The following is a 14,485-nucleotide window of genomic DNA, read 5'->3' as shown; positions in this document are numbered from 1 at the left end:
CTGCCTGAACCAAAGTTTGAAAAGCTAGGTTTTAAACCTCTTAACCATGTGGTTCTCTATTCAAGGCCAATTGGTGTAGGCTAAATGTGCCAGGTTATGAAGAGGTTAGTTGCATGCAAGGCCTAGTTACTGGATGTAACATGTGTTAAGCATGCTAACATTAACCTAGCGGTGTGGCTATGCTATAATCTGACTGTGAACAACAAGGACATCACAACAATAGTTCACTGAATAACATAAGCCAAATCAATATGTGTACGGTACATTGATTACGTTGAACAGTCTTGCTTAGCCATGTTATGCTATACTACATTGCTAGGCTATGCCCAGTTGTTACCAGTCCATGAAGAAAGAGATGCTTGTTGCATTCTGCTTCTCAGCTGGTGAATCCGTGGAAGAGACAGGCTGAGCACAGGGAGCACATACAGGTCTTACCAGACCAGATAGTTCTTACCAGACTAGTAACAGACACACACTATGGCTAGCAGGACAGAAACCTGGTATGTTCATGACTTGTACAAATACTTCAATAAAACAACAAACTAAACGGCAGCCAACCGACAAGAAAATCTGTTTCTGAATCTGTGTAAGATCACTCCTAACCTAACTTACCTGTGTATTACTGGCAAACTGGAAAAATAGGAAAAGAAAGGACACTGAAAAATGAAAATTGCCATTACATAGACTAATAAGTGTTTGGTAAAGAAAGCAGAAAAACATTTGTGATTGTTAATGAACTGTAACAGAAACACAAACACAGCTTCTCTGTAAACCAGGTTTTATTTTCAGACAAGATAAGAAAATCCTTTATACACATTATACACATATTCTATTAATCAACTGTAGAGCTGCAACTAATGATTATTTTTATTAACAATTTACCTTGTTTTAACTTGTTTTTGAATCATTATTTACTTTATAAAATGTCAGAAAATAGTGAAAATATTCATCACAATTTCTAAGAGTTCAAGGTGTCTTTGAATGTTTTGTCTGACCAACAGTCCAAAACCCAAAAATATTCCAGTTACCATCATATAGAGCAGAGAGTAGCAGCAAAACCTCACATTTAAAAAGATGGAGCCTGAGAATGTTTGTCTGACAAATAATTTAAATGATCATCAATCAATCAATTCATTTCTGTTGTTCTGTCATTAAGTGTTTCAGCACTTATTACAGCCTGTAAAATATTGACACATATTCTGTGGAGTCATGGTCTCGGCCGAACTCTACAATGAAGCTTTATGACACTGTGAAATATTCACACTTTGTTTTCTGTGGTTTCACTTCAAACTGAAAGTTTTGTTTTTTTTGGAAACTTTGTGTTTTTGACTAGAAATGAAACTAAAGTTCTGTGGATTTGATCAGATGTTTAAATAGAGATTTAATTTTAGATAGAAATCCTAGTTTGTGTTTTTTCTCATAATAAACAAGAATGTGTTGTATATTTACTCTCTTCAAAAACAAAGACACATTTATGACATAAAGTAGGTGATTACTCTACTCAGTTTGATTGACAGGACAGATGATCAGAGGGGCGGAGTTTTTACCACCATCATTAGGACCAGGACAGAAGTATGGGTATAGTTTCTCAGTGAAGGAGCAGCCAGTAAAGGAGTAGATAAGAGCTGCAGCATCTACGTCATAAAAGGAGACCAGACCCTCCTTATAATCCACAAACACCCCCACCTTCTGAGGCTGAGACTGCAGAGAGAGACGGACTGAAGGGTAATTACCACCTTTGTACTCATTTCCATTTCTCATCACAATAGTCCAGTAACCATTCAGAGGTCTCACTGTGATTTTTCCCTTCCTGTTGATGGACTCTCTGGCCACTCCTAAATCCCATTCAGTCTTCCTTTTAACCTGCACCTCAAAGTAAAATCTGCCTGAAGAGAAACTCTGCTTTCCTAAAACACAGGGACTTGGAGAAAATCTCTTTGGGTTGTCTGGGAGATTCTTCTTCATGTCACCACAGTTTACTTGTTTTCCATCATCAGACAGGATGAGATGAGGATTTGTTGTATCAGGATCAAGAGTCACATCCACTGCATACTGCTGGACCCTCTTCAGCTCAGCCTCAGCGAGCAGCTTCTTCATCTCTTTACTGAGCGTCTTCTCCAGCTGAGTCACAGCTCTCACCACAGTCCCCTCATATGATGGTGGACGGACGCTGACCTCTGTCCAGTCTTTGGTGGGTGGAGCAGCTTTCAGGGACGGGAAGTTTTGGAGGAGGTGGAGGTGGTCTTCAGAGTGTGAGAGCTGCTTCACCTCAGAGCTTCTCTTCATCAGCTCAGAGATTTCCTGTTCCAGCTCTTTGATGAAGTCTTCAGCCTGTTTCTCTGTCGTTCTTTGCTTCTCTTCAATCATCTCAATGAGCTCATTCAGGCTTATCATAACAGATTTAATCAGAGATTTGAAGACCTGAACACCTTCTGCTATCTCTCTGTTTGCAGCTTCCTTACTGAGGTCAACCGAGTGTTTGATCTTTTGAATCTTCAGTCGTCTCCTCTGGATCATCTGCTGAATTCCAGCCTCTGTCTTCCCCAGCTCTGCCTTCTTTCCTTCATATTCTTCTTTCAGAGGAACAAACTCATGTGTCTTGTGGTCTAAAACAGAGCAGAGCATGCAGACACATGTCTGGTCGGTCTTACAGAACAGCTCCAGTGGTTTATCGTGCTTCATACACATCCTGCCCTCCAGGTTCTCCACAGGGCCCATCAGCTGATGTCTTTTCAGACGTGATATTGTCAGATGAGGCTCCAGGTGAGTCTCACAGTAGGAGGTCAGACACACCAGACAGGACTTCAGGGCCTTCAGTTTGGTTCCAGTACAGACGTCACAGAGAACTTCTGGTTTGGCAGCTTGTTGCTCTGAGCTGCTGCTGCTGGCTTTCTGTTGAGCTTCCTGTCTGAACTGAGAAACCATCTCAGAGATGAAAGTATTCACCCTCAACTTAGGTCTTGTGTAGAAAACCTCTTTACAGATGGGACACCAGGAAGGGACATTCATGTTCCAGTGTTCAGTGATGCAGTTTTTGCAGAAGTTGTGTCCACATGGTGTGGTGACTGGATCAGTGAACACATCCAGACAGATGGAGCACAGAAACTGATCTTTAGATCGCAGACAGCTGGCAGCAGACATATCTACACACTGAGTGTGAAAAACAAAAGACACAATTGAATTAAAATTAAATTTCAACGATTTGTTCAAAAAGAAATAAGGATAATTATTGTTGTATTAAGTATAACATGTGATATTTGGTAAAGTAATATTGAATTATATTTTCCTGTTATTGATCGGGATGGGAACACGTGAATGGAGTCGTGAGCAACCGTGATCATTGAAGTCGTGCTGGCAGCTCAAACAGTTATCCACGAGGCTGCATGGTGAGTTTAAAGTTGTTGTTTACTTTGATGACGTGTTTTATGTGAGCTTGTTTACACAAACACAGTAAGAGACTGTCATCTGCAGCTCTTTATCTAACAGCTCATTGTGGCTGTTTCTGCTTGTACTATTCTTCCATACAATCTTTAAAATGAACCACTGACAACATAACACAGAATATGTCCATATCTTGTTGTGTAGACCAACTGTTATTGAAGAATAGCACTGCTAACAAAACTCTGTTAACTTGGTGACAAACACATTTTATTACCTTCAGCTGCTTCACAATAAAAGCTGCTGCTTGTTGGTAGAAAGCTTTTAATGTGAAACAGCTACAGGAAATAGAATGCAGTGTGTCTGTAGGAAGTGATCAGTAAATAGTAATAAGACCAGGAAGGTTGGAGTGAATCTGAACTCCAAACCACAGAGATTCAGTTACAAGTTACAAAAGTCCTGAGAACTGACACAGAGAGACTGTTTAAAAAACAATTAAAGTTGTTTCACTGAATCTGTGTAAAAACATCTTTAGTTATATTGTCACTAATTTCACAAGTGTCAGTATGAAATGAAAAGAGTGGAACTTCCTGTCTGCTGTGTTAAAGCTGGTTGTTGAAACATTAAATATGATCAGTTGTACTCACCAGTGTTTGGCAGAGACTCTGCTGTGTTGTTGAGAAAGACTTGATGAACTCAGTTTAATTTTTATTTGGACAGAAGTGGAGAGACTCGACTGCAGCTCTGTTGTCGCTCTGACAAACTTATAGTTTCATTTCTGCCGAGTTATGTTGCAGCTCTCTTATCTTTCCAGTGTTGCTCCTCCTCTTATTGCAGCTCTGATTGTGAGTTTGTTTCCTCCTTTTGATTTACAGCATTATTGTGAAATATCATGGAGCAAAGGTGAGACTGTAAATAACAGGCAGCCAGTTTTTATTGCTGAAGTTTTCATGTAACTATTAACTTCTTTTTCTTTTTATCTTGACTGAATCCAACAAATGCTGTCTGGTCAACATTGATGTTAAATCAACAGTTATTTCAAAAAAACATTTTTTAACTTCTACAAACGGTTTCCAGATTACTTCACAAAATGACGTGAAAGACGGTTTATAACAAGAGGAAGTCATGAGTCATCTGGCAGGCTGCACGCTGTTAGCTGCTTCATATACCTGCTGCTCTTAATGACACGCTGGTCAGTACAAATGTGCAGCAACTGTTATTGTCTGGTATTTAAGTAGGGTTTAAGGACACATGGAGGCGCTGCAGCAGCTGGAGACTTCACGTTGGGAAAATGAGAAACCTACACGCAAAAATGTCAGAATGCAGACTAACATTTCCATTCATCATGTGCTCTGCTGGACACTACTGTTGGGGACCAAAGCAGATCTCCCGACTCCCCCCCGGTCACCAGAATAAAAGGCTGGCATTGTACGTTTCTGCAAACCACAGAAACATTGGTTTGCAACGAATATCTACATTTCAACACGTGTAATACGTAGTATATTAACATTTCAACAATACATATCATATCAAAATGTCAACAAAACATCTCAACATTTTTAAAGTGACATAGTTCACATGCGATCAATATGAGTTGACTTTCCTATTAGGAGGAGGAGGGGTCGGTGGATACTTAGTAAGTTTCATTTCGAGACAACCTCGAAACCAATGCCCGCTTCCCGTTTCAACCGACAAAAGTGGGTGTTTTTTTAACGAGACATCAGGACATTTGCAGCTGTTTTACTGGCGAGAAAACCAGGTGTTTTTAATGTGTGTGTTTTTATTTTATTTTTTATTTTATTTGAACCCAAACCATGATCTTTCCCTAACCCTAACCAAGTGGTCTTTGTACCTAAATCCAACTAGACCTTAACCACACAGCATTGTCACACCATAAAACATCATTATTCAACGAATAGAAATGTTAATGATAATGATAATATGCTACGTTTTGTAGAAATGTTAATATGCTTCATATTACACGTGTTGAAACATAGATATTCAACATCTTTGTGGTTTGCAGAAACGTTCAATGCCAACGTTTGGTTCTGGTGATTGGGTTGCCAAATAAAACTTTCTATAACACTGAATCAATATGAGGCATTTATGTTGACACTTGTTTATTGTTTTGAAGCATTTGATACACTCAAAATGGAGACACACTGGGCAAATACTGGTATTGACTTTGTATATTTGGCTTTAAGTCCAACTGAAATTAAATTGCCTTTTTTGTCTGCTACAGCAACATATCTGCTCTGTAAATCTCTTTCCTGTTCTCCTTTGAGAAAAGGTCAGAAACCAAAAACGGATAAATGTATACTTTAAATGGTTTGATTTCATGATGTCACCAGCTAGTTTTACATTCCATTATGTGTCAACTGGAGTCCTTATTTCCAAACATAACACAAGCATAAAGTGATAATGTGGTGTTCTATCACAGTCAGAGCAGACGGTCACACTGAGCCTGATAGCATCCTGCTACACAGCACAAGAGCCACAGACTCTGAACCACAACCCACATTAGCTTTCCTGCTAAAGTCTCCTTCTCATCTAACTTACAAACATAAACACAAGTCTTGTCCTGCAGCTTGTTGAATGAGCCACCAAACAAACATTCACCAGGGAAAAGTGCACCGTTAACATCAGTTAGCAGCTAGATAGCTAATTAGCTGCTCAGCTGCAGCACATTAAACAGCATGTAAACATGCAAATGTCACTTGGACCCATTAGATGCTGGTGCTTGTCTGTCCATGACTTGTAGCTACAGCAGTTTGTTTCCTTTCTGTTCATACGGTGTAACACTGGCAGCCTGCCACCTGCTGTCAGTCAAAAACAGACACCAACATGCCCCCTAGCTGTTGTCAATCAAACACAGACACCGACACGCCCCCCCAGCTGTTGTAAATCAAACACAGACACGGACATGCCCCCCCCCCACGGCTGTTGTCAATCAAACACAGACACGGACACGCCCCCTCCAGTTGTTGTCAATCAAACACAGACACCGACACGCCCTTCCAGCTCTTGTCAATCAAACATAGACACCAACATGCCCCTTCAGCTGCTGTCAATCAAACACAGACACCGACACGCCCCCTTCAGCTGCTGTCAATCAAACACAGACACCGACACGCCCCCTCCAGCTGTTGTCAATCAAACACAGACACCGACACGCCCCCCCCGGCTGTTGTCAATCAGTGTTGTGTTCACTTCTTGTTTCTGATGAAAACTAGTGAACAAAACATCAGATAATGCAGGTTTAAGTACCGTATTTCAATATTGTGCAACTTAATTCTTTTCATAACCATAATCTTTGTTTCACCCTGTAAATGTACACATTATTTATTTATTACAGATACCCCCTTATAGTGTAAATCACAATTACATCTAACATATTTCTCGGCTTTGTATTACACACATGAAATATCAACAACACAGAACTACTGCATGTTTCCAGTAAGTGATTTACCAAACAAATAAAATGTGATATCATGTGAATCAGGATTTATTCATAAAAAAATAAAACATTGGAAAATAATAATAATAATAACCATTCCATTAGGTTGTTGCAGCATTTTAATTGTTGTTCTATTGTTTTATTTAAACGTTTCCTTAAGGTGACTGTTAGAAACTCATTCAATGCCACATTTAAGAAGATGTGTGTTGAGATGTCATTCAGCCAGTGAATTAATATACATTTTTTATGATGAGTATTTATCTAAATTAGAGTCTAATGTGACAATCATCTGTGTTTATACATAACTGACATGATGATATTAATATAATAACAATAAAAATATGTTTTTGTGTTAGCAACCCTGAAACTGAGATTGTAAATGAATAAATAAATACATTTATTTAAAAACTTAAATATTAAGGTAGGCTACCTGTACTAGCCTTAATGCACCCTTGTCTCCAATTGGATAGACAGGATCAGCCAATGATGTGAGGAGATGTAGGTAGTGGGCGGGACTGAAGTGGGCTGACGTCAGCAGGTAATTAAATGGTTTGCCTTCAAAATAAGACTGTGGAGAGAATTTTGTCCCTTTAATTGTCTGAAACAGACTGTCAGGTTTCAGTCGATTTATCAATTAACAGAAAAAATTATAAATTATTTTGATAATGAATTCCGTCTGTATTTCACCTAATTAGTAAAAACAACAAACTGCTTCAGTGATGCTACATGTGACATTTTGCTGCTTCACATAACTTGAAATTCATCACTGATTTTTTTCATCACTGTGACAAACACAAGCTGCTTGGAAAGTTATTATTATTTTATTTTTTCCTAATATTTTGTTCAGTTTAGTTTTTTTGACTGTTAAAGTTCCCCTCCCCTTAAAAACATGTTTTTCTTCTTGTTCAGTTGGATGTCGTTCTTCTTCTCTGTGCAGAATGATGTTTGTTCAGTTTGTTTACATTCATCTGCTGAAGGAGGAAAGTTTCTCTGAGCTCATTGAAAACCTGATTTTTTTAATGGGCGGGGCTATGAGCAGGATCTGTGACATCACAACTAGTTTGGAGCCAATCATGATCCAGTATGCAACTTACACCAATGTGATGTGGAAACTTGAAACCTCCAGAGCACAAACACTGAGAATGAACTTTACAGTGAAGGAGGAGACATCTTGTGTCCAGCAGGAAAACTTGAAATATGTTATAATATGTTAGCATAATTTAATATATTTGCATATTTCTAGATTCTGGAATTTTTTAACGATGGAGATGGACTAGATGTAATTTGGAGGATTTCAACAGGATAACTGAACTTTTTTATTCAGAGTATTTTATATAAATCTTGTCTTTAAAGACAATAGTTTGGGCTAAGAAAAGTGGCTTTACAGGGTGTATCACACAGGTATCTTTGCATGTGGGGGTACATGTATGTGTGGTTTCAAAAAAAGGAACAAAAAGACAGGCTAAGAAAACCTTGTACATCACCTAAACCTAGCATAATTAGCATGACTAGCAGTAACAGCCAACAAAAAAACAGCAAAATCATCTTAGCAAAGAAGGAATATACAGGTAACTATATTAACAGTATTTACGATTCAATGGATGCACACAATAGCCAAAACTAAAGGCACTCAAACCCGTCTCAGAACTGAATTAGCTCAGTCTTACTTTATACTTTATAAAATGTCAGACAATAGTGAAACTGAGTCATGGTCTCAGCTGAACTCTACAATGAAGCTTTATGACACTGTGAAATATTCACACTTTGTTTTCTGTGGTTTCACTTCAAACTGAAAGTTTTGGTTTTTTGGAAACTTTGTGTTTTTGACTAGAAATGAAACTAAAGTTCTGTGGATTTGATCAGATGTTTAAATAGAGATTTAATTTTAGATAGAAATCCTAGTTTGTGTTTTTTCTCATAATAAACAAGAACGTGTTTGTATATTTACTCTCTTCAAAATCAAAGACACATTTATGACATAAAACAGGTGATTACTCTACTCAGTTTGATTGACAGGACAGATGATCAGAGGGGCGGAGTTTTTACCACCATCATTAGGACAGGGACAGAAGTATGGGTAGAGTTTGTCAGTGAAGGAGCAGCCAGTAAAGGAGTAGATAAGAGCTGCAGCATCTACGTCATAAAAGGAGACCAGACCCTCCTCATAATCCACAAACACCCCCACCTTCTGAGGCAGAGACTTCAGAGAGAGACGGACTGGAGGGTTATTACAAGCACTGTACTCATTTCCATTTCTCAACCATATAGTCCAGTAACCATCCTGAGGTCTTAGTGTGATTTTTCCCTTCCTGTTGATTGACTCTCTGGCCACTCCTAAATCCCATTCAGTCTTCCTTTTAACCTGAACCTCAAAGTAAAATCTGCCTGAAGAGAAACTCTGCTTTCCTAACACACAGCAACAATCAGAAAATCTCTCTGGGTTGTCTGGGAGATTCTTCTTCACATCACCATAGTTTACTTGTTTTCCATCATCAGACAGGATGAGATACATACTTGCTGTATCAGGATCAAGAGTCACATCCACTGCATACTGCTGGACCCTCTTCAGCTCAACCTCAGCGAGCAGCTTCTTCATCTCTTTACTGAGCGTCTCCTCCAGCTGAGCCACAGCTCTCACCACAGTCCCCTCATATGATGGTGGACGGACGCTGACCTCTGTCCAGTCCTTGGTGGGTGGAGCAGCTTTCAGGGACGGGAAGTTTTGGAGGAGGTGGAGGTGGTCTTCAGAGCGTGAGAGCTGCTTCACCTCAGAGCTTCTCTTCATCAGCTCAGAGATTTCCTGTTCCAGCTCTTTGATGAAGTCTTCAGCCTGTTTCTCTGTCGTTCTTTGCTTCTCTTCAATCGTCTCAATGAGCTCATTCAGGCTTCTCTCAACAGACTCCATCAAAGCGGTGAAGACCTGAACACCTTCTGCTATCTCTCTGTCTGCATCTTTCTTACTGAGGTCAACTGAATGTTTGATCTCTTGAATCTTCAGTCGTCTCTTCTGGATCATCTGCTGAATTTCAGCCTCTGTCTTCCCCAGCTCTGCCTTCTTTCCTTCATATTCTTCTTTCAGAGGAACAAACTCATGTGTCTTGTGGTCTAAAACAGAGCAGAGCATGCAGACACATGTCTGGTCGGTCTTACAGAACAGCTCCAGAGGTTTATCGTGCTTCATACACATCCTGTCTTCCAGGTTCTCCACAGGGTCCATCAGCTGATGTCTTTTCAGACGTGATATTGTCAGATGAGGCTCCAGGTGAGTCTCACAGTAGGAGGTCAGACACACCAGACAGGACTTCAGGGCCTTCAGTTTGGTTCCAGTACAGACGTCACAGAGAACTTCTGGTTTGGCAGCTTGTTGCTCTGAGCTGCTGCTGCTTGCTTTCTGTTGAGCTTCCTGTCTGAACTGAGAAACCATCTCAGAGATGAAAGTATTCACCTTCAACTTAGGTCTTGTGTAGAAAACCTCTTTACAGATGGGACACAGGTACTGGACATTACTGTTCCAGTGTTCAGTGATGCAGTTTTTGCAGAAGTTGTGTCCACATGATGTGGTGACTGGATCAGTGAACACATCCAGACAGATGCAGCACAGAAACTGATCTTTAGATCGCAGACAGCTGGCAGCAGACATATCTACACACTGAGTGTGAAAAACAAAAGACACAACTGAATTAAAATTAAATTTAAATTATTTATTCAAAAAGAAATAAGGGTAATTACAGTTTTATTAAGTATAATATGTGATTTTACATAAAGTAATTTTGAATTATATTTTCCCTGTTATCGATCAGGATGGGAACATGTGAGTCATGCTGGCAGCTCAAACATTTATCCACAAGGCTGCATGGTGAGTTTAAAGTTGTTGTTTACTTTGATGACGTGTTTTATGTGAGCTGGTTTGCACAAACACAGTAAGAGACTGTCATCTGCAGCTCTTTATCTAACAGCTCATTGTGGCTGTTTCTGCTTGTACTATTCTTCCATACAATCTTTAAAATGAACCACTGACAACATAACACAGAATATGTCCATATCTTGTTGTGTAGACCAACTGTTATTGAAGAATAGCACTGCTAACAAAGCTCTGCTAACTTGGTGACAAACACCTTTTATTACCTGCAGATGCTTCACAATAAAAGCTGCTGCTTGTTGGTAGAAAGCTTTTAATGTGAAACAGCTACAGGAAATAGAATGCAGTGTGTCTGTAGGAAGTGATCAGTAAATAGTAATAAGACCAGGAAGGTTGGAGTGAAGCTGAACTCCAAACCACAGAGATTCAGTTACAAGTTACAAAAGTCCTGAGAACTGACACAGAGAGACTGTTTAAAAAACAATTAAAGTTGTTTCACTGAATCTGTGTAAAAACATCTTTAGTTATATTGTCACTAATTTCACAAGTGTCAGTATGAAGTGAAAAGAGTGGAACTTCCTGTCTGCTGTGTTAAAGCTGGTTGTTGAAACATTAAATATGATCAGTTGTACTCACCAGTGTTTGGCAGAGACTCTGCTGTGTTGTTGAGAAAGACTTGATGAACTCAGTTTAATATTTATTTGGACAGAAGTGGAGAGACTCGACTGCAGCTCCGCTGTCGCTCTGACAAATTTATAGTTTCATTTCTGCAGAGTGACGTTGCAGCTCTCTTGTCTTTCCAGTGTTGCTCCTCCTCTTACTGCAGGTCTGACTGTGAGTTTGTTTCCTCCCTCTGATTAACAGGATTATTATGGAATATCTGAAGTACCTGACAGGTGGGAGGAGTAAGACATGTGAAAAGATGTTGCTCAGCTTAATTATGTGTGTTGAAAGTTTGAGGTTTTCCACAACGTGATCAAAAAACAAATAAACCCTGATTTTAGACTTATTTTTGCCACAAGAGACTAAAATACAAACACTGAACTGTGCAGCCAGTTTTGATGTAATTATTAACTCTTTTTTCTCTTTATCTTGAACTGAGTTCAACAAATGTCGTCTGGTCAACATTGATGTTAAATCAACAGTTATTTCAAAAACACATTTTTTAACTTTTACTTCTACACTTTACTTCAGCAGATACGATTTCTATATTTTGCTTCATGTTCTACCTTATTTGTTCTTTTGCTGTAAAGCCAATTAGTTGAGACTGTTTTGTGGTGAACCACCACAGTCCTGACAGGGATAAATGTAGAATCTATCATCTCTGTACTGAGATGATAGTACTGTCTTAAAACAACCAAAAATAACCAAAATCCACAGTGTGTCCACACAGTTATTTAAAAGTCTCTGTGAAGCTTCTATTCAGCTTTGGCAGTCTGAGTTAGTCATATCAAGTGGATATCTGACACATTTACAGTCTTTTTAGCATCAAATTCCCTCTTTGTGTTTCCTCGGACAGTGTTTCCCTGTTGAGCTGCAGGTGGAAGTATAGTAACAAAAAGAGGGACTTTGGCACTAAAAAGACTGTAACGTTGAAAGATATCTACTTGATTTGACTCATTTGGATGCTGAAGCTTCATATTAGCTTCAGATAAACTTTGAAATACATTTTTGCACAGAAGGAGGACTGTGGATTTTGTCCTCCATCACTTCCATTGTAAGGTCATTATGAAAGGATCTTCTAATGGTCAGTATGAACAGGAGGAATGATTACAGCAAGAAAAACATGTTTCACTGTTCATTTGGGCTCCTGACTGTTTTAAGACACACTTGAACAATTTTGAATCCATTCTTTAAGAGCAAAGGAAAAAAAAAAACTAAACTAATATAAATGATAACGAGATTTTGAAATAAATATCATTACATGAGTCTTAATTTACCACAGATTCTCCAAATATAAATGATTTATTTCCACTTTGGTACATACTGGTATCATATTGTGGTGGTTCTAAAACTTTTTCACATCAAGGACCCCTAAGCTGACACAAGTTAGACCAGAGACCCCCATCTGATGAGAATTTTTAATTTTAGATGTTTTATGTAATTAAATGTATGTAAGTTTTATGAAAGTGCATTAAAGCCACAATAGTCAGACATTCTGTCATTGTGTTCCTTGTGGATGAAATCATAGTGAAAATAAATGATTCCCCTTTTTGCTGGGGTCCCCTGAAACCCCCTGAAGGACCGTTGGGGTCTCCGGACCACACTTTGAGAACCACTGCCACACTGTACCTGTCTTTGTTGGTTGTGTTTTGAAAGTCTAGACCGGAAGCCTTGTATCTGTTGTTTCCGGTAGCTGGACGGTTGTCTGACCGTCTGACAGCTGGTTCAGACAGCAGTCGGACTGTTGATGGACTATATTTCCTTCCTGAGGATATTTCACCGACACGGTTGAGAGCAGCGGACCCGAGCCAGAGCTGCACCGGTCCGGCCATGGACGAGCAGGCGGGCCCCGGTGTCTTCCTACCCGGCGGTGGGAATATTAAAGCTCCGCAGACTGGCGACGTCGGCGGCGGAGAGGCGGCCAGGGCTCAGTACAGCATCCCGGGGATTTTACACTTTCTCCAGCATGAGTGGGCCCGCTTCGAGGTGGAGAGGGCGCAGTGGGAGGTGGAGCGGGCCGAGCTGCAGGTAAGCAATCACGGAGGGTTTCTTTGGTCTCCAACGGGGGAAAACGCTGCGCCAAACCGCACTGAAAAATGTGGAAATTCATTATGTCATCGCTTATCGGCGAATATATGTGCCAGATAAAGTAAGAAATACAACTTATTTTGAAAGGAAAAGATCATTTTTAAAATTCGGCATTGGTGTTTTCCTCTTAAAAACACGTCTTTTGGTAACATTGGTACTTTTGGGGGATGCTTTACACTATTTGCTGCCGTCTCCTGTGATGTGTTTGTCTGTACGCTGAATATGACGCACATTTATACTGAAATGTAAAATGTTATTGACATATGAGCTGATTTGCTAATTATTAGATGCCGAATTTGAGGGAAGGCCTGAATGGTTCCAGAAAAGGTGTTGAATAGTCTTCCTGAGGTCTGTTGGTTTAATGTCAAGTAAGAAGACGTAGAAATGCCAAATATTTACAGGCATGTTTGCGTGATGTTGTGTTGACTGAGCTCATATCGGGCTACTTGCTAACCAGGTTAGATGTGGTTGAGATTTCAGTGTTTCCAGTTTTGTTGTGTGGTGAATGTCGGTTGTTGTATGATAATATGATGTTAGCTTATATTTGTATAATTAATAAAACTCAGCCAAGCTACGTCGCTTATCGGTTACCTGTGCAGCGCAGAAAACCCTGTATACAAGCTATTAGATCCATTATCGGACAAACCCGTTTGCGGCTATCAGTAAGTGCCTGATTTTGGTTTGGGGTTTTTTTTTCCAGGCATCACTTAATTTCTCCTTAACCAAGAATTTATTTAGAAGAACAAGAGTGCCTGGACCACCCAGAGCTCAGAGACTGACATGATGCCTCCCACCCCCCCCACACACACACCTAAATGTCAGACTGCACGTCAGTCGTTGTGATCTGTCCGATAATGGACTCACAGTGATGTACTGCGTGATCTGGTTGAGTCACGAAATGTTGGGTCTGCTGTTGTATCAGCTGTAACTTCATTTTAGGAGCCAACTGGAGGCGGTCTGCTGACGGTGTCCAGTGTTTTCCTGTCAGTCTCTGCAGGACAGTTAACCTGGTTCAGAGAGCCGCTTATAAAACACCACTA

General features: G+C 39.8%; 3 protein-coding genes across 4 annotated transcripts in view; 1 reads left to right on the top strand and 2 right to left on the bottom strand.

The window, feature by feature from the left end:
* Window positions 1–886: 886 nt before the first annotated feature.
* Window positions 887–3,141, bottom strand: LOC122974554 (E3 ubiquitin-protein ligase TRIM21-like). Its single transcript, XM_044342583.1, has one exon. The coding sequence runs from the start codon at window positions 3,139–3,141 to the stop codon at window positions 1,498–1,500; it is 1,644 nt and encodes a 547-aa protein (XP_044198518.1). The 3' UTR covers window positions 887–1,497.
* Window positions 3,142–8,795: 5,654 nt separating this feature from the next.
* On the bottom strand, window positions 8,796–10,475 carry LOC122974540 (E3 ubiquitin-protein ligase TRIM21-like). The gene has a single exon (XM_044342582.1). It carries the CDS (start codon window positions 10,473–10,475, stop codon window positions 8,832–8,834), a length of 1,644 nt encoding a protein of 547 aa, XP_044198517.1. The 3' UTR covers window positions 8,796–8,831.
* Window positions 10,476–13,035: 2,560 nt separating this feature from the next.
* Window positions 13,036–14,485, top strand: part of strn (striatin, calmodulin binding protein) — a 65,146-nt gene continuing 63,696 nt past the window's right edge. For both annotated transcript variants that reach the window (XM_044342315.1, XM_044342314.1), the window contains exon 1: window positions 13,036–13,385. In XM_044342315.1, coding sequence (XP_044198250.1) covers window positions 13,188–13,385 — 198 coding nt within the window. In that variant the 5' untranslated portion in view covers window positions 13,036–13,187. The remainder of the gene's footprint in view (window positions 13,386–14,485) is intronic.

This window comes from Thunnus albacares, chromosome 3 (assembly GCF_914725855.1).
Source record: "Thunnus albacares chromosome 3, fThuAlb1.1, whole genome shotgun sequence".
Lineage (NCBI taxonomy): Eukaryota > Metazoa > Chordata > Actinopteri > Scombriformes > Scombridae > Thunnus > Thunnus albacares.
This window is presented reverse-complemented; position numbering and strand designations above follow the sequence as displayed.